Genomic DNA, 21,456 nt, shown 5'->3' with positions numbered 1-21,456 from the left:
ATAGGCTCTTTTTTCTGTAATCTTGAAGATTTAGTCACAGTAAAAGAATGATATCATTTATTCTATGAACAACCAGAGTCACATTGTAAAAGGAGGATTTTATTGTCTTCTTCTCAGTGGTAAAGCAGTACTACTCTCAATAAATCAACATTGTGACAAAAAAAGGAAATTAACATCAGCATCTTTAAGGAGTTGAGTCATTAAAATGTCTTTAAAAGGCGTCAGACAAGAATCACTTCTCGTCCCTATCAGCTCTCCACCCCCACTCAGCCACCACCATGTGATATGATGCAGATGTGAAACTCCCTGCTCATTCATCAAGCAGAACACCGCTGTACAGGGAACGGTCACATCACATATGTGTTTGAGGATCACTGAGACGCGATGTGGATTACTTTTTCTTTAGTCACACTTGCATGGATTTCTACGGCCCAAGCTAGAAGTAAGTTTTTCACTTTTATTGTGAATTTTATGGCTGTGCGCTTATGAAGTGAGTACCATTTAACTGTGAATATATTACAGTTAAATGGTCCCCTGATACACAACGTTTGGAACTCTTACTCAACCAGTTGTGCAACACTAAAAGCCACAGTTTTCTCAGAGCGTTGATCACAATCTGACAACATGTCACTTGTCTTCTTGCATTGGCCTCCTTTATCTATATACTCCACAATCTTTGACTCTTTCTCTTTCTTTCTCTGTCCCCCTGACAGTAAACTGTGAACAAGTCCTCCATGACTGTCTACGACCGGAACATGTCCCCTGGACCAAGTAAATCACACTCATATGTATTAAGCTGATACTGTAGATCGTACTCTCCTCTTATTGAACAAAAATACATCCTCCTCTTACACTAACAGGGGCGTCGGACTGGGGGGTGAAAGGGGACTGAGTACCCAGGGCCCTCATGTGAGGCAGGCCCAAAAAGATGCTAGAAGGAATAGCTGTGGATGCGGGGAGAAAATGCCTTTCTATAGAATTATATGCTACGCCCTTGTGCACTAATGAATAAATGTGACTGCTCACTGCTGTCTAGTGAATGCTGGGAAATCTCCGACATGATTGTGAGACCCTGAAACAAAATGTGTACGTGAGCGTACCATATTGTTGTTAGAGGAACAAGTTTGTCAGCCTTTAAAGGAACATGACTGAGCATTTCTCTATAACAGTGTTTCAAAGTCATTTTACCTTAAATTAATGTGTAAGTTTATGTAAGTGTTTGGATTGCTGACATATGTGAATTATGTGTTGGCAGGTGCTATGAGGACAGAATTGGAAGCTGTATTACAGGGAGAATCCAATCAAATCCAAAATTCATTCATCAGAGAGTGAGCTGGTCTCAAAAGGTGAGGATATTCTTGTGTATCTCCCAGCTCTTGTCTTATCAGGTTCTATAACAATCTCAAGTTGTACAAAATGTACAAATACAGAGATCTTCAACAGGGGGTCATCAGAGTCAATGTGGGGGGGGAGGGGGGGCTCCAAATTCTTGTTAATGTTTTTTCAAAAATGACAACATGAATCCAACCCATTAGCAAATATAGGTGCTCTTGAGCAAGGCAGCAAAACCCCCAACTGCTCGGGGCGCCTTTCCATGGGCAGCCCCCCCACTCTGACATCTCTCCATTTAGTGCATGCACAGGTACTGAGCATGTGTGTGTAATTCAGACCTGTGCGTAACATGTTTAATAACAACCGAGCGAAAAAATTGTAATTTCCCCTTGTGGGACTAATAAAGGATACATTAATCTTAATAAATCTCCACTGATGATCGGCTTACTGGCTTAACGGCAGTGTAGTCACTAAGACCATCACAGAATCCTTACAATTCACTGTACCACACGTACAGTATGTTTAACATTAAAACATGATTTATTAAAATCATACAAACATGATTGGAAGAGCTTAGTATTCTATGCAAAAAGATGTATGTATAAAGACTTAAGGCTGCCCTACAGGTTATTGTAGGTCTAGTTTAATATGCATCTCAATTTTATATCATATATGTAGTAGGGGGTCCCTGCTCTGTCTCTCTTTCGGTTAAGGGGTCCTGGCTTATAAAACGTTGAAGACCCCTGCACTAATAAATAAGCAAAACAGGACAAAAATAGCATGAGTTGTCTTCACCATACACAAACATGTAGGCCTAGTAGAGTTCAGGATGTTACACTGTTTTGTCGTTCCTTGGAACATGTGCACAAAATCCAACATGTCCTCCAAACCATACAAGCATATAGGTTTTTTATTCTGCCCATCTAATTCATAATTCAGCGCCAATAATGGTGGCAGAAATCATGACCCACAGGAGCGTTTTCTGTCCTTATGTCTAAACCACAGTAACAGTCACATTTCAAAACACGTTAACGTTGTGAAATGTTTGCAGTTTGGATAGGTTTGGCACAAAAACAACTTGTTCATGTATTGGCACCAAAACTACTTGCTTGAATTTTAAAAAAGATCATGGGCCAAGTTCAGCCCTAAAACGTAGCAACACGTCCTTAAAAGTCCTGTTTGTTTGATCCATCCCTCACATGGATTTTGACGCTTTTATACTCGTTTTACTTTAAGCTTTGCCCCCGTCATAATCACCACAGCCAGTCGAGAGCCCCGCCATTTTAAACGTAAATATGAGTCGTAATTGCTGGTTGAACAAACAATGTATGTTGGCTTTTTTTTTCAGAGGACAGTCTGAGCATCAGAGCAATTCAACTGGAGCAATTAAAATCAACAACGAGTTAATTTCCATAGATAAATAATTTCCGTCTTTTTTTGCATGTTCTGTGTACACTTTATGGTTTTCAGGTTGAAAAGAGTCCAACTCCTGAACACAGCCTTTCCATCCCAGCCTCGGCTCTCCAGAGAAGCAGAGGACCGGAAGTGCTTGGCGAGGATGTACTGCTGGTGACCACTGTGATCAACAGCACTTTATTCAAGGTCAGTCACATTTGAGCCACATAACACTGAGCCACAACATTAACTCCTCCTTAGTTGCCATTATTAATCTGATCACAGTGGGCGTGTACATAAAGAGAAGTTAAGTTTTGGAAATCTGACACAAACATGGCAGCAATTCCAGAGGATGGATAGCTTACAGAAGAAGGCCCTTCATATTGTTGTGCACTGACACTGGCCTCTACTTTCACTTAGCTCCGTCTGTATATTTGTGTAAGGTATGACTTTCCCCTCATGATAATTTGCAGTGATTTCCATGATCTCTGTACACTCACAGCCAGCCATTGTGTGCTATAAAAAATGGAGGAAAGGTTGATTGAGGAAGCTGATTCACCTCAAAACCCCAGTATTAGTGTCCTGTTTCCCCTTTGCCACCAGGTGGGAAATTTGTCTTGGGCAGTTAGCCTGCGATGCAGTTCTTAAAAACACATATACAATAAAATACAAATACAATGGGAATGGGAATCGTTTGGTTTCTGTAAATAACATCACAGAGTACGGTCTAGACCTGCTCTTTTAAGAAAAGCGCTGTGAGATAACTGTTGTTGTGATTGGCGCTATATGAATATAATTGAATTGAACTGAACTCAGTACAACGAACAATAATATGACCCTAATGGTGTGGAATACACAACATGGTATGATGCAGTGCATATGATTAACCATTCATAAAAAAATAGAAAAAATGAATATATTAGGAAATGTCTGTGCGGTGATAACAACTCTTTAAAACATCTAGCACAACAACAAAAGTGCAAAAACATAAATCTCCATCATCAGCAATCTTCTGTCAATCATCTTTCCTTGCAGCTGAGTCGCACTCGAAGAAAACAGAGCCGAGTGATAACACCAGACCCACCTGCCCCCAGTGTTTTGGGGGATTTAGTCCTGGTAGTGAGGGCAGGGAACGTTCCTGTCCAAAACCTCTCCCAAACCCATCAAGTTAACCTTCAAACACAACAAACAGGTAAAATAACAAAACCAGCTGGGAAGACACAAATACTAATAAATAATCTCGTTGCACAAGTACCGTGTACTTGTGTATAATGACAATAAAGGCATTCTATCTTCTATCTAATACACTACCGGTCAAAAGTTTGGGGTCACTTAGAAACTTCCATACCATTCCATTATGGACAGAAAACCAGCTGATCTGAGTGGGGGGGGGGCTGATCTTTAATGCAATATCCACGTTGCCCATTATCAGCAACCATTCATCCAATGTTTCAAAGTCACATTCTGTTTATAATCTGATATAATTTTTAAAAAACTAACTGAGAAAACATTGGAGAACCCTTTTTTCATAATGTAATCTGAAAACTGCCCTGGTTAAGAAAACAATGCAACTGGTCTCAGCTGGTATTCTGTCTATAATGGAGTTAAATGGAGATTTCCATTCCACGGCGGCTGTGGCTCAGTGGTAAATGTATCCTGTATGATGTAAAAGCGCTTTGAGTAGTCGTTAAGACTAGAAAAGCGCTATATAAATACAGCACATTTACATTTACAGCACATTTAAGTGACCCCAAACTTTTGACCAATAGTGCATAGATATATAGATGAATCTACTTTCATCATATCTTGAATAAACTTTGAACGTGTTTCAGGTGGGAAATGGGACGTGTGTGTTTTGGGAGGAGTCACCGCTTGATGATGGAACAGGTAGACTACAAGTGCCAGCCACAGTGTTTTTGCTGCCAAATTAAAAGAGGAACTCAAATTTAAACATCATATTGTGTGTGTGTGTGTGTGGTGTGTGTGTGTGTGTGTGTGTGTGGTGTGTGTGTGTGTGTGTGTGTGGTGTGTGTGTGTGTGTGTGTGTTTAGGTACCTGGAGCACAAAGGGCTGTGATACCCATGACACTGGAGATGAAATTATTTGCAGCTGCAACCACATGAGCTTCTTTGCAGTGCTTGTGGTAAAATCGTCTTCTCGTCTTCTACCTAATGTGCAAAATGATTTGCCTTTAAGGGATGTTTTCAAAAACACAGAGCAAAAGTGTAAGGAATGCAGCGGGTTTAAGCGCTCTATTACCACACAGATTTGTAGCTGAACAATTCCATGTATAAGCTATCATTGTTTGAGGGTACAATTTTGTTACTGGGGGAAAAAATAGTCAGATGCAGCACATTTTAACTGAATATCCAGAAAATGGGCAAAATCAAATGTGAATGAATGCATACCACCTCAGCCACGCAAAAGGTTTTATTGTTGCGATATTTTGACTTGTTTTGGAATTTCCAGTATTTCCACTTTCAGTTTTTTATGTGCAGATTGAAAATGCGTATACAAAACTTACAAAATGTAATTTAAAGAGGCATATAGTGGGATCTAAGACACATCTAATCAATATCTACAGTATATCTAAAATATATATATACTAAAGATGCTTCCATCAGACTTCTGAACTTCAAATACATATATGAATTGAATGTGTATTGTCCCTTTTTCTGTGCCAGAACCCTGCGTTATCAGTGAGTCAAAGCGATGCTGTGAACCTGAGCTATATCACCTACATTGGCTCAGCGCTCTCCGTCTTCTTCACAGTCATCAGCTTGATCATCTATATATGTCTACAGTGAGTTTTAACATCGGACTTCAAATTAACATCCCCATGATCACGGAGTGAATTAACAGAAAGGGTTTCTGTAATGACAGTTTAACCGAGATGATGTCATTATTCCTTCCTGTCATGGAACTGAAGCAATATGTGTTATATATGCCGACATGCATGTAATGTGCAAACTGCTGTATGGAGGTAATTATGGGTTACAAGTTAACAGATGTATTGCGCTTTGGCAGAGTTACAGAGTGTTAATGTTCGAGTTAGTGTCAGTCGTGTCTGTCACCATGTCAGTCCACTAATGTCCATACTGGGACAGAGTGAGGAGGAATTGAAACGTTTGATCGCCACTGAAGGGAATGATCCATTGTGCAGATCACACGGGGAGTTTGAGTCTCATGAGTTTCATTCTCAAGGCTGCAAAGATGTCAAAACCAAGAAAAAGAAAAAAATGTCAAACAAGCTCTGTGGTTGATCTCACTTCCTGTCAGAAGGCAGGGTAATAACCGGAAAAAACAGAATTATCTTAATAACATCAGTGGTAAGCATAACTGAAACTGCTTGTTTGTTTAAATTTGTCTCAAATCAGTGTGGTCCAACACACCAGCCAAGTCCACTGAGCTAGAAAGTGTTAAATCAGTAGCCAAGGTAACATCAAAACTGTTTGGGCTAATACAGTATGTAGAGATAAGTGGGAGTCCTCTATTTCTTTATTTCTTTATTCAGATCCCACAATCACAATATATAACACATACAATTTTATATACATTTAAAACAAGACTTATAGTGCAAGTATATAACATTACTACGTGTACCTAGTTTGTAAATTAGGGCCAAAAAAATAACATCTCATTCCAACAATTAGAAGTTAAATTACATTAATGTGTTATTGTTTAACCCTTGTGTTGTCTTCCCGTCAAAATTGAAAATGAACACTTTTTTGACGCTTTTTATCAATATTAGTCACTTTTTTGACGTTTTCAACACTGCGTATCACTAACTTATTGACTTTAGTTTTACAGTTAATTTTTGAATTCATGGTCAATAAACCTCATTTATAGGAAATTATACCTACTGTTTGAGTTAGAAAAGCAGAAATTAGGAATTATTTTGACTAAAATTAAAGGAATGGATGTTGATGGATAATCACAGACTGGAGTATGTCAACTTTTACTCAATACTATTTCAAAACCACTTCCATTTGTTTTTCAAATGCTGTAAAATTTAATAAGGCACCCCAAAATTAATGAAAGTAGAGATTTATACTTGCCAAAGAGCGTTGTTATTTTGGGTAATTACAATTGGGTATAGAGAACATTTGATTCATGAACATTGATATTGGAAAAGGGGTCAATTTGACCGAGGACAACAGGGGGGTAACTGTGTTCTGAGCAGTCTTTTTAACCTGGCCTTACTGGGTGCCTCACTGTGATAGTAGGCAAGCTATTCCACATTGTGATGGCTTTAAATATTACAGTCACATACATCAGATCATGGGACCGTGTTGAGGTGAAAGTATCTGTTGAATTTTGGTCGGTAATGGCCATATGTAGTCCTGTATCTGCCAAATAGGCAATAGAAAATTGATCATACTATATTGTTTTCCTGTTAGACGTCGACGTCCAGAGAAGGCTATGGGGTGCATTTGCAACTGACAGGAGCGCTGCTCTGCCTCCACTCACCTTCTGCTGTGCAGCTTCTGGTGTGGCAACTGTCTGAGAATGAGGAGGGCTGGGTTTGCAAGGGTCTGGGTTTCTTTTTACACTGGTCCTGCTGGCCACCTTCAGCTGGACGGCTCTGGAAGGTTTCCACCTCTACCTGCTCTTAGTCCGAGTCTTCAACATCTACGTCAGGAGATACCTGCTAAAGCTCAGCGTGGTGGGATGGGGTGAGTAGAGTCTGGTTGGGGCCGTGTTTCTGTCAAAAGGTGTATAATAAAAAATCTGAAATATGCTGCTTATAACTCGGTAAATAACCAAATTAAAATACCCATGCAGCTCAGATGGAGTTGGACTATTCTTTCATTATTCATTTTGAAATGTGAGAATATTACTTCATACAAGCTCCATATATTATTAGGGTGTACAGTCTTATATTCATGTTATCGCATTGTATTATGCACATTTTTAAGTCACACATACAGTACCTGTTGGAGTTTTTTCTTTACCACTATGGGTGCCGTAGAGCAATGTTTTTAAGGTTGCAGTATTATCTCATGTTTTAGCATGCTGTGTGATGAAGTAAGGATTACTGTCTGGGTGAAGCAGGCCAAGGGCCCAGTCCCCAAGGGCCCTACATCCATAGACTGTTAAAGGTGCAGTACGAAAGCCTTATAAAACTAACTTGTTCTCATATTTGCTGAAACTGACCCTATCTTCCATTAGAACTACATGAAGCAGGTCATTTAAAAAAAAAAAACCTTCACAGCCTATAGGTGTGATTTGCAAAATCCACTGCTCCCTGTTCAGATGCACCAATCAGGGCCAAGGGGGTGTCTAACTGCGTGTCAATCACTGCTCATGCACACACAGTCATTTTCACTTGAGGGGGGAGGGGCTTAGGAGACACAGCCCCTTTAACTGCTCTGTGGTCATTTCATTTACTAAAATTATGAGAGCTTTCAACTGGCAACAGATCTTTTGTCCACTTGGGGGCATCAGAAAAAAGTTGTAAACTTACAAATGTTTACAATATTGCAGAACTGTCATATATCTGTCCACCTGATTAACACATCCTCATACCTAAAAAACTTTATAGGTTGATTTAGACTCCCAGAACAACATGTACGACCTTTCTATTCACTGCAGCATTTGAGCAGTGGCTGTAATCAAGTGACTGTTCTACTTAACATATTTAGTTTAGTTTTAGTCACGTAGTAAAAATTGTGAAACAGAACTAGTTAAGATATGCAACAAAAATACTTAGGGGTAGGAAATCATCAGAGATTGGCTTTGAATTAGTCACATAAAACTACTAAAATGGAGACGTCGTAAAACTCGGTTAATTTCCTAATAGTTTTCTGAGGGGGAAGCTTGTCCACCACCCCAGCCTTCCTCCTTAGGCCGACTGTGGTGTTGTGATCACTTCACTTCCTCATTTGTTCTTGTGATAATTACTTCAGTCATGAGAGGTCAACAGACCTAACGGGAACGTCATTTTGGGTCGTCATGAGCTGTTTGCATGATTGACCCATTCGGCTGTTTTTTTGGGTATGTTCACTCTTGTTTTAGCTCTCTTTTCAATCTCTGTTTCTACTACTACTGTATTCTGCTGGTTGCTAGCTTTGTCTGTCTGACGGTGCTCGCCAAGTAGCAGATAGTCACTGAGAACAGCAACAGCTGGTCTACCACGGCCGGTCGTCAGCTAGTACTTCATTGTTTCACAGTCTAACATCACCAGACTTACCCTTTATACACATTACTGCAAAGATGGAGGCAGAAGGTGCCCGCGGCTTTTTTTTCCCTGACCCCCCAAGCACGTTTATCATGAATGTGAGTTACATAGACATTAGTGCTGAATGCATTAAAGCAGCAATGCAATAAGAGGAAAAACAATAAGTCTGCAGATGATGTAAACAATACTGGTTCCAAAACATTTGAAAAGGGTATCTTAGGGATGGATTTTGACCTTAAACGTTTTTTTGATCTTTCAATTCAATCAAAAAAAATATAACCTGAGAACAGAAGTGTTCTGCTGTTCTCCTAAAAAGAGCCAAAATGTGTCTGATGTTACTATTTTTAGTGACATATATAGGGTAGGATTTTGGCATGAACGGGTTACCTGAATGAACGCTAATAATAGAAAACATTCGGGGCAGGATCCCCAGAAGCCAACCCCTCAACCCGTCCCTGGTCAGGTCTTGTTGATGTAAATCCTGTATCTTTCTTGTCTTCATGCAGGTGTTCCAACACTGGTTGCCGTGGTTTGTGGGATTTCAGGTGTTTATGGCAAATACAATCTGAGGGATGCCAACAACCAGACTTCAGCAGCACAGATGTAAGAAACCAAGATTTATTGTTACGTTTGAAACATTCAACCACACAGCGGTTGTTTGGAATTTGAAGCAAAGATTGTTCATAGTGTGATTTTAAGAGTGCGCTATTTTGTTTCTTGCCAAGAAGACGATTATTTGGATCTCAAAGTTATCTTGATTTTAGTCTATAATCCACGACGTTCCACTTCGGGATATTCTCCCGGATGCATGTGGTTTTGCCAATGTCCATTAATGTTTTCTTTGTGTTGTAATTCTAACCTCTGGTGATTTCATGAGGACTATGGTTACCTGGTCCTCAGATCTCTGCAGGGTAAATCCAGACAGCTAGCTAGACTATCTGTCCAATCTGAGGACTATGGTTACCTGGTCCTCAGATCTCTGCAGGGTAAATCCAGACAGCTAGCTAGACTATCTGTCCAATCTGAGGACTATGGTTACCTGGTCCTCAGATCTCTGCAGGGTAAACCCAGACAGCTTGCTAGACTATCTGTCCAATCTGAGGACTATGGTTACCTGGTCCTCAGAGTATTGGCTTTAATTTTATGTCTTTTTTCTATTTAATAACTTGCAGATGCTGGATGAGCAGCGAGTTCCCACATAGGCTCTTAGTCAGCTACATCACCACCGTGGCCGTCCCAGGTGCGCTGATGATACTGTGTAATTCCTGCATGCTGGGGCTGGTGGTGTTTAAGCTCTGGAGGCTACGGGCAGTAGTTAGGCACTGAAAGCAGTGGCTGGAAGAAGATAAACAGGGAGAAAGGGATGAAGGTTATTGAAAGACGCCGCCACAGTGCTGGGGCTCAGCTGTGTGCTGGGCTTACCTTGGGGGTTAGCGAGCACCACCTACATCTCCCTCCCTGGGATCTACATATTCACTTACTGAACTCCCTGCAGGGTCAGTATGTGCCTGGCCCTCATATAAAGTACTCTGCTGTTATAATTTACCAGAAGTATTCACAGCCTTCTATTGTCTTTTCAGGTTATTTATGTTCCTGTGGTCTGTGGCTTTGACCTGCAAGTCTCGATCTGACAATGACTCCTCAGTCAGAGACCCTTCTTCTCAGAAAAATATGACTACCAGTTTCAACAACTGATGTTCACAACTACAACAAATTATTATTATTATTTATTTATGTGAGGTGTCACTTTGGAGTCCAGTTATGTGCAGTTAAATGATAACATTACTTAATCCCATGTCTCATCATATCTTGCAACTTCCTGAAATGAAGATAGCAGACAAACATGCATCATGAACAACAATGGCTTCTAATTATTTATTGTTGCTCAATTATGATCCTTATTGTTACAGTAATATCAAAAAGGACAGGCTGAGTCAAGATTATGAAAATAAAAACATTCTCTAATTATCTTTTCTGCAGTTTACGTTGTAACACATTGTCATAAAGACTACTTTGTTAAAGCAGTGCCTACGTTACACCCAGTGTTTTCTGCGGGTAACGGTTTGGCCCATTTGCCTTTAAAGGGATACATTTGGTTTTTGAAGTGGGGATTGCGTCAGGTGCTCATGGTACGTATGAGATGTGTGACTTTGGTGTTTTTTCAGGTTAGCTCGGATTCACCCATGTCACACAGGAACAGAAACAAACCAATCGAGGATGAGGACCAGCAAGTCCTGTGTTCTGTGAGGTAAAATCACAGTTTCAATATAAAAGGAGTCTTGTGGCTTTGAATAGAGCATATGAGTTAAGGTGTCCATTCTCAGGAATAATGTCTAATTAGAGTCCATTAATTACCTTTTGATGAACACCTTGAAGAGCATTAACCCACTTTACCATGGTCACTTGCCAAATGTGTTTTTTAAGACCACTAATTTATATTCGCATGCGTTTTGCAACAAAATAAGGTTTTTACAATACATCTGTTTTCTTGAGGGTTTGACTCATACCTGGAACATTCCTTCCCATCCAATAAGCCTGAAGTAGTAATTGGATGTGATGATGTCTAAATGGGAAACTTATGTCTTTCAGATTGTGTGTTAGCGCCATCGTGTGGTGTTCAGGGAATGAGGCACTGAAGGACCACACAGTAAATAATGATATCAAGATGGGTTTTCTCCATTTAATTCAGCACACTTATTTTGTGCTAAAATGGTATAACCATGGTATAACTCTAAAACTGTAAATAAGCTTCCTCCATTCGGACTCTCTCTGGCTCTCTGTTTCCTGAAAGGTTAGTGAAACGGTGCAAATTCATGTGTCAAAGTTCAACTAAGTTATCGGTTCCCTTTGAATCTCAAACAAGAAATGTCAAAGGTCATCACAGAATCTCTGGCTCAGGGCCCCTCTGACCATTGGGGCCCTGGACCAGGGCCAGGGCCCACTAATCCATGTTTGCAGATTTAGACGCGGAAGTGACAGCAGCGTTGGTTTGAACCGTTGTCTGTCGGACCAGTGCTTTGTTCTACATTCCCACGTACAGCTCCTGCCCTAGTTCATTTGTTCTGTGAAAACTATTTGTGTTCTCTATTTGTTTTTGTTGCTTTGCACCTGGTCAACAGTTAGACCTGTTCTGCTTGCACATTCAGTAAAACCATCAGATTAAAGTGACACCTTAGGCAAAGGAGAATGTATTAGGCCAAGAGGTGTTTACAGGTTTTTAGGGTTTTATGTTGGATTTATGTACAAAAAAAACAGTGTTTCAAAGAAATGAGATGTAGGTTTTACATAAGCGTCAAGCTGGTGAACATGACCTGGACTAGCAGCAGATGATCGCCATCTGTTGGCTATTCAAGGTCTAAGATTTCATTTTAAATGGAAACATTGATGAATGCAACTATCAATTAGATTAATTTAGCCTACTAATTGGATTTATCGAAGGTGCCAGAAAGCTGTTTTAAGCCCTGGGAAGGCTACAATTAAAAAAAATAGCCTCATGTAAGATTTTCTATAATTCTATTTCAAATGTAATTTATTTATTCTTCATTTAAAGACACATCCATGAAGTACAATTATCAATTGTAACATTTAATAATCCTTCAGCTTTTGAATATCCTAATTTAGGCATACATTGGCCACACTTGATTTTTTGTGATGAAAAAATAATATTGGTTATAATTATCCTATATTATCAAGAGTAGTAGGCCTACTTTTTAAGTAATTTAACGACACGGAATAATGTTTTAACAAACCTTATTCAGGGCTGCCAACTCTCACGCATTGGCCGTGAGACACACGCATTTGACTGGTTTCACACGCGCACACGCCACACCCCCGATTTCTCACGCTGAAGTGTCAGCCCGGTCGGTCAAATTTCTGAAAGATGAGTTTATCTATGTTTATTACCTGATGAGCCACTTGTGATAGACTAGTTGTGCTTTCAGAGACTGTGAGGGGGTTCAAGAGCGCTCCCTGTCTGTGGAATTTTCAAATTGTCGCAAAATGAGAACCTTTTTTTCACGAGCCATCCCAGGTGCTTTTCCCCGGCTTCAGGTGTGAGCTCTGAGTATCACAGACCCGTCCGTCGCTTCGTGTCCTCTCTCTCTGTAAAGATGGAGGTGAGCAGCGCGGCTGGTAGTGTAGCAACTTCAGTTCATCTTAGTGGACGCGCTCTGGGGGGGGGGGCAGTGACGCGTTGCATCCATGCGTAGACCTCTGATAATGAGCAGCGTACGGACACCTCTAAACTCTGTCAGAGACCAGAGACCCAAATGGGCCTCGGTGTCTGTCAGACGGTCTGAATGAGATCCACCAAATCAGCGGAGCAATGACATGCACAGCAGACTATATTACACTATATACTATATATACTATATGTACTATACACTATATTACAACTCTCCAAATCTCGGACAACAGAGATGGGAGGAGTTATATTTTTATTGTACACAAGTTGTAAACATGAGCAGAAATATATATTATATATATATATATATATATATATATATATATATATATATATATATATATTATACTACACTATATATATATATATGCTATACTATAAGTATGATACTGCAACGTTGGGCCACTATTGTGCATCTCTAACCTCTGTGCTTCTAAATGTAACTGTAAATAATTAATTTGATGTTTTTTTAAATGAACAAATAGTCTTTATTTTCACAAAAAAGTAAAAACATTAAATGGGGCACAGAGGATAAGGGCCAAACATTACTGGCACAAAGGTTAAAGTAATAGAACTTATGTAACTCAGTGGTTCTCATTCTTTAGAATTTCAGTGGTCTTAGTTGATCCCTCAACATTAATTTAACTTTGGGTTCCTGGTCCCTACACCAGGGACCCCTGGACCTGTTCCCCACAGACCCAAATCTTCTCAGCTGTTGCTGACATATGCTACTGTGTCTTCATGTGGTTCATTATGTGTGGCACATTGTCTGGGTCAGTTCTTATATCATAAGAATTTCAAATGTCTATAATGTAAATGCTGAATGCCCTAAAACTTGTTGATACTACAACAATGCAAAGGTTCTTAACCCTACAGTTTTGCACTTATCATGCAAGACTTGATTTCTCCATTTTGTTTTGCAAAAAACTCTCCAGAAAGTGCCATTTAATGGTTTATTTTTCAAATTTTTTTCCTGGGGGGGCATACCCCCAGACCCCCCTAGGGAGAGCAACCATCCCCCCACATATAACAAATCCCAATTTAAACCCTGAAGTATAATGATGCTGAAAGAGCCAAAGAAATTGCTTTGTACGCAGCAAAATATGGGTTGGCCCCCCAAATCTCACTCCAAGGTTTTTGGAAAAGTTGGCAGCCCTGCTTATTTTATACAGTCATCAAAAGAAAGACATTAAGAAACTCAAGAATATCTATAATGTAGGTATTCTAGCAGTAGAGCAATTCATTAGAGGAGATTATTATTATTTTTAATATTATTATCATTATCTGTATTATTACTGATCCCCTAATAGTCCACGGTCCTCCCCCCGCGGTGCTGTGGTTATTGTGACACGCGGACATAAAGGCGGAGCTTTCCCGGTTCCCTCCTCCCAGTCTGCCGGACAAATCAGACGAACTCAGCAGACAGAGGAACAACATGGATCCGAACACGACGATTCTGCGAGTCAAGCGGAAAAGGGGGACCGACCCGGCCGATGCGTTGTTGTTGGCGTGTAAACGTATCCGGCCGGAGACGTCCCAGGGCTCGGGCGAACCGGTACCGGAGCCAAATGAAGCCGAGGTGGAAAATTCAGTCTTCAAACTCGTGGCGACCGTAGCGACACAGGTGAGAGGCCCGCTGCGTGACGACATCTCATTCTCAAAGTGCGGCTAACGTCTACGCAGCTGGCGGTGGAACGGCATTTAGACGTTAGTTAGCGTGTCGGTACACACGTACATATTTAGTAAATTTGACTGACCGATGGCAAGCTGAATTTAACGACCTAAAACTGTGATAGTCGTAGAAAACAACGAGAACAACGCCTGTGCTAGCTAGCTAACGCTAGTTGTTGTTAGCATGATAGTCCGTTTAGGCGACATTGTTAGCCGACATTAGCATAACATCACATCAGCCCCAAAATGCATTAACGTTAGTGTACACAAATGGTTTGCTCATTTTTATGTTTATTTAACGTCAGTCTAGCTGTTTTTCGGTCTAATGTATTACACGTTTGGTTGACTGTTTCTTCCTGCCTGTTACCGAAATGGTCACATGCGGACCGGTGTCTGGGTGGTGAGATGTTTCGGAGGATTCTGTCGGTACCTGCTTAATTTCCTTCAACTTCTAGCTAGCTAGGTGTCAGGATGTCAAGCAAATATCTTCTCTTTCCGATGTTGGAGCCCTGCAATAAACTCTCCCTTTTTGTCATCTCATCGCCAGGATGCTCCTGTTCAGACCCAGGTGCGACAGGCTTTGGCTCGGCCTCGCATGGCCCACGCACTGCGCCCCTCTGCTGCCACTTCCCAACGGATCATCGGGGGCCTCCGGAGCACAAAGTGGAGCACCCGGAGGGAGGAACGCTACAGAATCCTCTCCAGCCACCGGACGGGGCTGTCGAGCTCAGCGGAGCAGCAAACCGACCACACGGAAGCTGCGGATGGTGTAGAGGAAACTGGGAAAGAGCAGGACAAATGTTTGGTCTCTGTGCAATCCAGGTGGTTGATCTCCTACATGAGGAGGTAGAGGACCAGGACAAATCTAGCAAGGTGAGTGACAATACAATTATGAACTGAAAATGAGCATAATATGAGGACTTTAATAACAAAAAATAAGTTTGAAACAAAATAATGCAGTAGAGAAATAAAAAAAAACACTGAAGTGTGGTTACATTTTTCTTTAATTGACAATAATGCTTGTGTACCACCAGTGTGGGAGACGGTATTACACCTTTATCAACCTGGTGAACCAGCCTTTTATAAATATGCAGTAATTTGACAACTTCTGATATGTGAAAATGAACTAAATGGATATTTGTTAGAGCCAGACCCATAAAGGATTTTTAAGACCAATAAGAATATTTGGTTATTAAAAAATCCGATATGCCAAAAAAATAACCAGTGTTGCCAACAGGGACGTTGTAGAGTGTCCTCTGGTGGACAGACTTTGCAACGCCATCACTAACAGGGACGTTGTAAAGCGTCCTCTAGTGGACAGACTATGCAACGCCATCACTAACAGGGACGTTGTAAAGCGTCCTCTAGTGGACAGACTATGCTGAAGGAGCCCACCATAACTCTTATTTGGCCTGTCTGGAGTAACACCGTGCGTGGCTCCATAACACTCCCCCATCATTGTCAAAAGTCCTGGGAAAGCTCTGTCTGTAACTTGTTACCAAAGGCTTTGAACAGTAAATATTTAATTGCATTTTAAAGCTTTTGTGCGCAACCTTTTGATATTAATGAAGTCCGTTACATTCAAGCCGTTGCCAAATAAAGCTAATTAAGACCATCAGCTCCACACAACTCTCTCTGTATTTCTCAGTATGATGATGATGTTCAGAAGATTGTGGTGTCTGCAACTTTCGCACACAGAAACTTGATTGAAATTAATGACCTCTTCTGAAGAGTTCATGTTTTTTTTTTTATAAATCCTCCGTGTCTTCCTTGGCTACTATCAGCTGCGTGAAGAAGGGGTGTGTGCGATCACAGAAGGCTTGTATCATGGGGATGCGCCAACGGTGTTGTCATTACTTAGAATTCCTCACGGGGGCGACAGAAACTACGCTCTATAGCTTTAACTGCAATTCTGTTTGTCTACAACAACTAGATCTGTGTGCTTGTGAAATAAGGTACACACATTAGTTTTCAGTTGTCAGCTCCTTATTGTGTAGTGTGTTACTGTCTTTAACGTGTTGGAGGTTATAGTCAACGTTGCCGTTTTGTTCTCTCGCTCTGTTTTCTTGTGAAGACGCTGTCCTCAGACCCAGAAGTGATCCTGTGTAACAGCACCAAGATGCTGCGGGAGCGCCTGAGCATCACCGGCGACAGACTGGGGGAGGACCACCGGGAGCAGGACGACGACTACGTCTACGATCTCTACTACCAGGAAATGGTCGCACCCGGCTGGATCCAGGACATCCTGTCTGTCAGGGCCTACACCGATGAGGGAGACTGGTGTGTGGATGGATGGACGGACAGATGAATGAATGCTGAACTCTGAGTGAGTGAATGAAGACATGGACACAGTAGAGAGTAGACATTTCCTTCATGTTCTGACTGCCTGTGGAATAGTTAATAATGTGGATGAGGCAGCTGACAGACAGCTGCTCTGTCTACCTGTACCCGTCTAGCTTCTAACTTAATTAAGTCAACGCAGTGGACCACGGTCTAACACTGCTGGAGGCCAGGCAGTAAAAACCTGTTCAACACATGTTGCTGCTCTAGTAAAGCTAATGTGGTGGTGGTGGTTGTTGTTAATAATATTTGTATAACAGTTTTCAAAACCAAGTTACAATGAGCTGCACAGTAAAAATGAGGTCCATGATTAAAATATAAATAAAATTAAATGGATAACATTCAACAATCATACAACAATAACAGCAGTCAATAGGACAAATACAGATGAGACCCCCCCCTACATGGAAAAAATGTCTAAATGAGCATTCAAATGTGTCTGGCATTTCTGATTTATTTATTTATTTATTGTTTTTTTAGTACTCTTACTACATTAGTACGAGGTTGTCTAAACGTGTTCATTCAGTCGATTCTCAAACCCTGAAGCTGGCGCTGTAGTATCAGTGTGTTGTTGTTGTGGTCCCCAGGTGCCTGACGTTGTGGTTCGTGAAGAGGAGGTGTATGAAGACGAGGACGATGAAAACGAGGAAGGCAACTGGGAATGACTACCCCGACGAGGGGAGCGATGCAGACAGCGACCGCGAGGAGCGCTATGGCGGTACGTGTTCACCGCCGGGTTCGCTGGTAGCCCTGAGGGGGACTCACCTGTGAGGGTCATTGAGGTCTACCTGACAGTCAAAGACTAGACATCTGTGACACCTGGTAGAAACAATCTTTGTGGGGTTGTCCAGTCCTTTTTTATTTAGTTATTTATTTTATTTTTTTCCTCTTGTCTTCTAGTTTGTCCCAGGCTGAAGGTTTTATGACCTCTTCTATCATCTTTACCTGATCTCATGATGCTTTACATTGTGTGGTGTGCTTATCACTGTCCTTCCTGTTCATTCATTGGCTGGCTTCTGTCTCCTGTCGTGTCTGCAGGTTACTGGGAGGAGGAGCACTCGTACAGCCAGAGGAGCTGGGGCCGCTACCAGAGGGAGGTGCTGCAGGAGCTGGACTGTCGCGGTGAAGATGACAATGAGGATGATGATGGAGACAAATATAATTCCGATTGATCTATTCCTTACCCCCATGGCTTTCACTGGATCTTCCCCATGCACTCAACACAAATGATCACCATACCCCATAGTCCTCTGTGTAGGCGAGAGTGGAGGGAAACACCTGCTGCAATGGCACGTATTATTAATAATAATAATAATCATCATAACCACAAATGTAAATGTAAACCTTGAGAAAAATAAACTGAAATCCCGTCTCGAAGTGTAGCAATTTTACATCTAGCACTCGTAAAATTTGACCAAAAAACAAAAGTTGACGGAGAACATACTGTTCTTACCCCCCCGTTGCGTTACCATACATTGCTAAACTCTTTTTTAGAGTGAAATCATCCTCCGCTCTACACAGATGGTGAAGGAGTAGGTGTCATTTCCTGGAGGATCCAGAGTGTCTTTTTTTTTTTTTTTTTTTTTTTTTTTTTTATAACTGGTGGATTGAATTTGTGTGTGGGTGTTTGTTCCATGTGGATATTTGTGTGTGTGTGGTATAATGTTGCACATTAGTGTGATATGCCTTGTATGCTCTTGTGCTGTTAACACTTCTGTTATAAAGATGTCTTGGGCTGCGTGTGACTGCGTTTTGTGCATGGTAGTGTGTGTGTGTGTGTGTGTGTTGGTATATTTGTGTGCGTGTTAGATTTTGCATAATGTGAAAGTGTGATGCAAGTTTTGTTGGTGTGCGAGTTTGGTTCAGAAATCCCCTTCGAAGTTAAGATTGTTTCTCTTGGATGCCTGTTGAATTACAATTTTGTAAATATGTAGATGTGTATAAAAAGAAGGCTTTCAAAAAAAAACTCTAAACATCTCGGCGTCAATTTGTCCTGGAGATAAATACTGATCAAAATATCAATTTGGATCAAGATCCAAAAGTATTAATATGCAGTCCAGTAATGTGCAATTTAAAAATGTTCAAGTCAGGGTTTCTCAGTATGTTCATTTGTTGACCTGGGGCATGTTCAGTGGAAACAGTCGGTTAACCCAGAGATGACGGGGAGCTCCTGCCTGATTCAGAAGAGGTAACTCAACCTCAGTTACTATGGTAACAGTCTGTTAACCTAACCTGGTCTGAAGCAGGTTTTCATCTCTAACTCAGTATTCTTGGATTTCTTCATTCATTCTGGATCAGGCACATAGAGGCACAGTTAGAGAAAATGCAGCAAAAACTTCCCTCAATATTCAGTACTTATATAGTAATCATAAGTACACATGGTTTGAAAAAGGTTTAAGGTCAGGGCCAGTTAACGGTGCTTTGGGGGATCTTGGGTGACATCTTCTTGTTGATGTTCAAAGTATTTTCAAACAAAACGACACTAGCTCAGGCCTCCCTCATCCCGTCCCCTCCCTCTCCCTTCTCTGCTTCAGCACGCTTTGCTGTGTGTGCCAAAACTGTTACAACGCTTAAAGCGCCTTTAACATGCACGTGATTTTCCCAGTTAAAGAGAAAATGATTTGGTCTTGTGACCACTTGTTATACAAGTGACATTTAGCTTTTAGTTATTCTACAGCAACTTGTTTCTAGATCAGCTAGTCCACTTTTGGAATGTATTTCCTTCATGGATTTAAAGCAGTGTACAGCTATTGATATCAACTCAAACATGTTTGGACTTTAATTTCAGAGAAAAACGTGTCGAAGCCTGTTGGTGTCAGCTGACATCTTATGGCAAAGTGAGTGTATCTTCATGAAAAACTTTCAGAACTTCTGCGATAGGAGGATTTCTCCAATTTGAGCTATTCCTTGCTGGGATAGATACTATAGAATTAATTGTTTTTTTAACATATGTGACTACAAGACAAAGCCCTACAGTAGATACCTATGAAATGCTATTTTGACTAAGTCTAGTCATGTATGGATTCTTGGGTGCAGCACGTTGAACACCTACAGAAATGCCAAGAAACACAAACAACGCCGGACAGAGTGAATCCGCAGCAGACAATTAACCCATCTCAGCCGCCAAATGGAAAGGCCCGTGTTTTATTTCAACAGTTAAAATGCAAAACACACCTACCAGACATTAGACAGTGACATTTGGATGATGACTCAGTCTTCACACAACAGCAGACAAAAAAACACAATCTTACCTTTGTCCATTTACTAAGCTTATATGATTTGTCTTCTCATTCACTGGTGAAATTATGCTCATTCACGCAAAATGCATATTTATTTATACCTTTCAGTTAAAGTGGGTTAAATCCATATTTTAAAAATGTACTGTATGTATAATCATCATGTCCCTGTGGTCACATACTGTTTTCAAGGCATTATACAGTTACCTGTGGAACTAACGACGCAGATCCTTTATAGTAGAGGTAATTAAATAGTGTGATGAAGAATAGAAGTAGCCGTAGAACAGTACTGTCAATCCTTTGGTCGGAGTCTTTGAATGGCCTTGACTTCCAGGATACAGCTGCAAGTGAAGGTGGGCATCTGGCAGCATCAGTGTAAACAAGTCAGTGGTGAACAGTACAATAAAATCCTTTTTTTTTCCCCCAAAGAAGAATCCCCCGCCTGGCTGCCCCCGGTTGCTGTCAGCTGTGAGGATTGTAGAGACTGCTGGCTCGAGTTTTAAAGTGTTTCGGATGCTATTCACTTTTGTCCATCTCTGTAGTCTGTACACAGTAGCAGGTGTACTGGGTGGAGAGAGTCAGAGAACCTGCAGCAAGAGAAAACAACATCCAGTGAGCCGACGCTGCTGAGACAGGGTGAGGAACGACGCAGTTGCAATGACAAAGTTAAGGCGGATGTATGCTTCTGCGGAGGCTCCATGCAGACGTTTCGCCGTAGCCTACGGAAATGACCTGAACTTTCTTTCTACTTGTGCGCTGAATGTCTGTCAATCTCTTTGAGAGAATAGCAAGGCCAGTGTGTGTGTGTGGGGAGTGTGTGATAGAGGAGGGAGAGAGGTGCATGTATGTATCTCCATGTACCTACGTACTACCCATCCTGGTCCTCTATTGTCACCGCTGAGTTAACCTTTAGCAGCAGCGTTTTTGTTGTTTAACGAGCCAGGTTAGCGTACCTCCCGTAACACTAGGTAGATTTACCCAGGACCATAAATTGGCTTCAGGGCTGGGTGCGTACACTCACGCAGTAGCTTGGTGATCATCGGCGGCCGTTTGGATTCTGGTAGATAGACCCCCAGGAAGTAGACAGGGACCCCTGACAGGGCAATGGCGATGCCAAT

General features: G+C 41.2%; 1 protein-coding gene, 1 long non-coding RNA gene and 1 pseudogene across 2 annotated transcripts; 2 read left to right on the top strand and 1 right to left on the bottom strand.

Moving 5' to 3' along the window:
• Nucleotides 1-294: 294 nt before the first annotated feature.
• LOC116674968 (adhesion G protein-coupled receptor G3-like) lies at nucleotides 295-10,682 on the top strand (annotated as a pseudogene).
• A 3,766-nt stretch (nucleotides 10,683-14,448) lies between these two features.
• LOC116674967 (probable RNA polymerase II nuclear localization protein SLC7A6OS) lies at nucleotides 14,449-18,398 on the top strand. Its single transcript, XM_032507121.1, is given in 7 exon segments — nucleotides 14,449-14,715; nucleotides 15,310-15,562; nucleotides 15,565-15,635; nucleotides 16,837-17,046; nucleotides 17,690-17,760; nucleotides 17,762-17,820; nucleotides 18,141-18,398. Coding segments are annotated over 7 exon segments (987 nt in total). The 5' UTR covers nucleotides 14,449-14,526; the 3' UTR covers nucleotides 18,275-18,398.
• Nucleotides 18,399-20,761: 2,363 nt separating this feature from the next.
• LOC116674966 (uncharacterized) lies at nucleotides 20,762-21,456 on the bottom strand. The gene is made up of 2 exons (XR_004328261.1): nucleotides 21,360-21,456; nucleotides 20,762-20,925 (listed from the first exon to the last, which is right to left on the bottom strand). It is a non-coding gene; the product is annotated as an uncharacterized LOC116674966 (long non-coding RNA).

The sequence above is a fragment of the Etheostoma spectabile genome, unplaced genomic scaffold, assembly GCF_008692095.1.
Source record: "Etheostoma spectabile isolate EspeVRDwgs_2016 unplaced genomic scaffold, UIUC_Espe_1.0 scaffold00001337, whole genome shotgun sequence".
NCBI lineage: Eukaryota > Metazoa > Chordata > Actinopteri > Perciformes > Percidae > Etheostoma > Etheostoma spectabile.
This window is presented reverse-complemented; position numbering and strand designations above follow the sequence as displayed.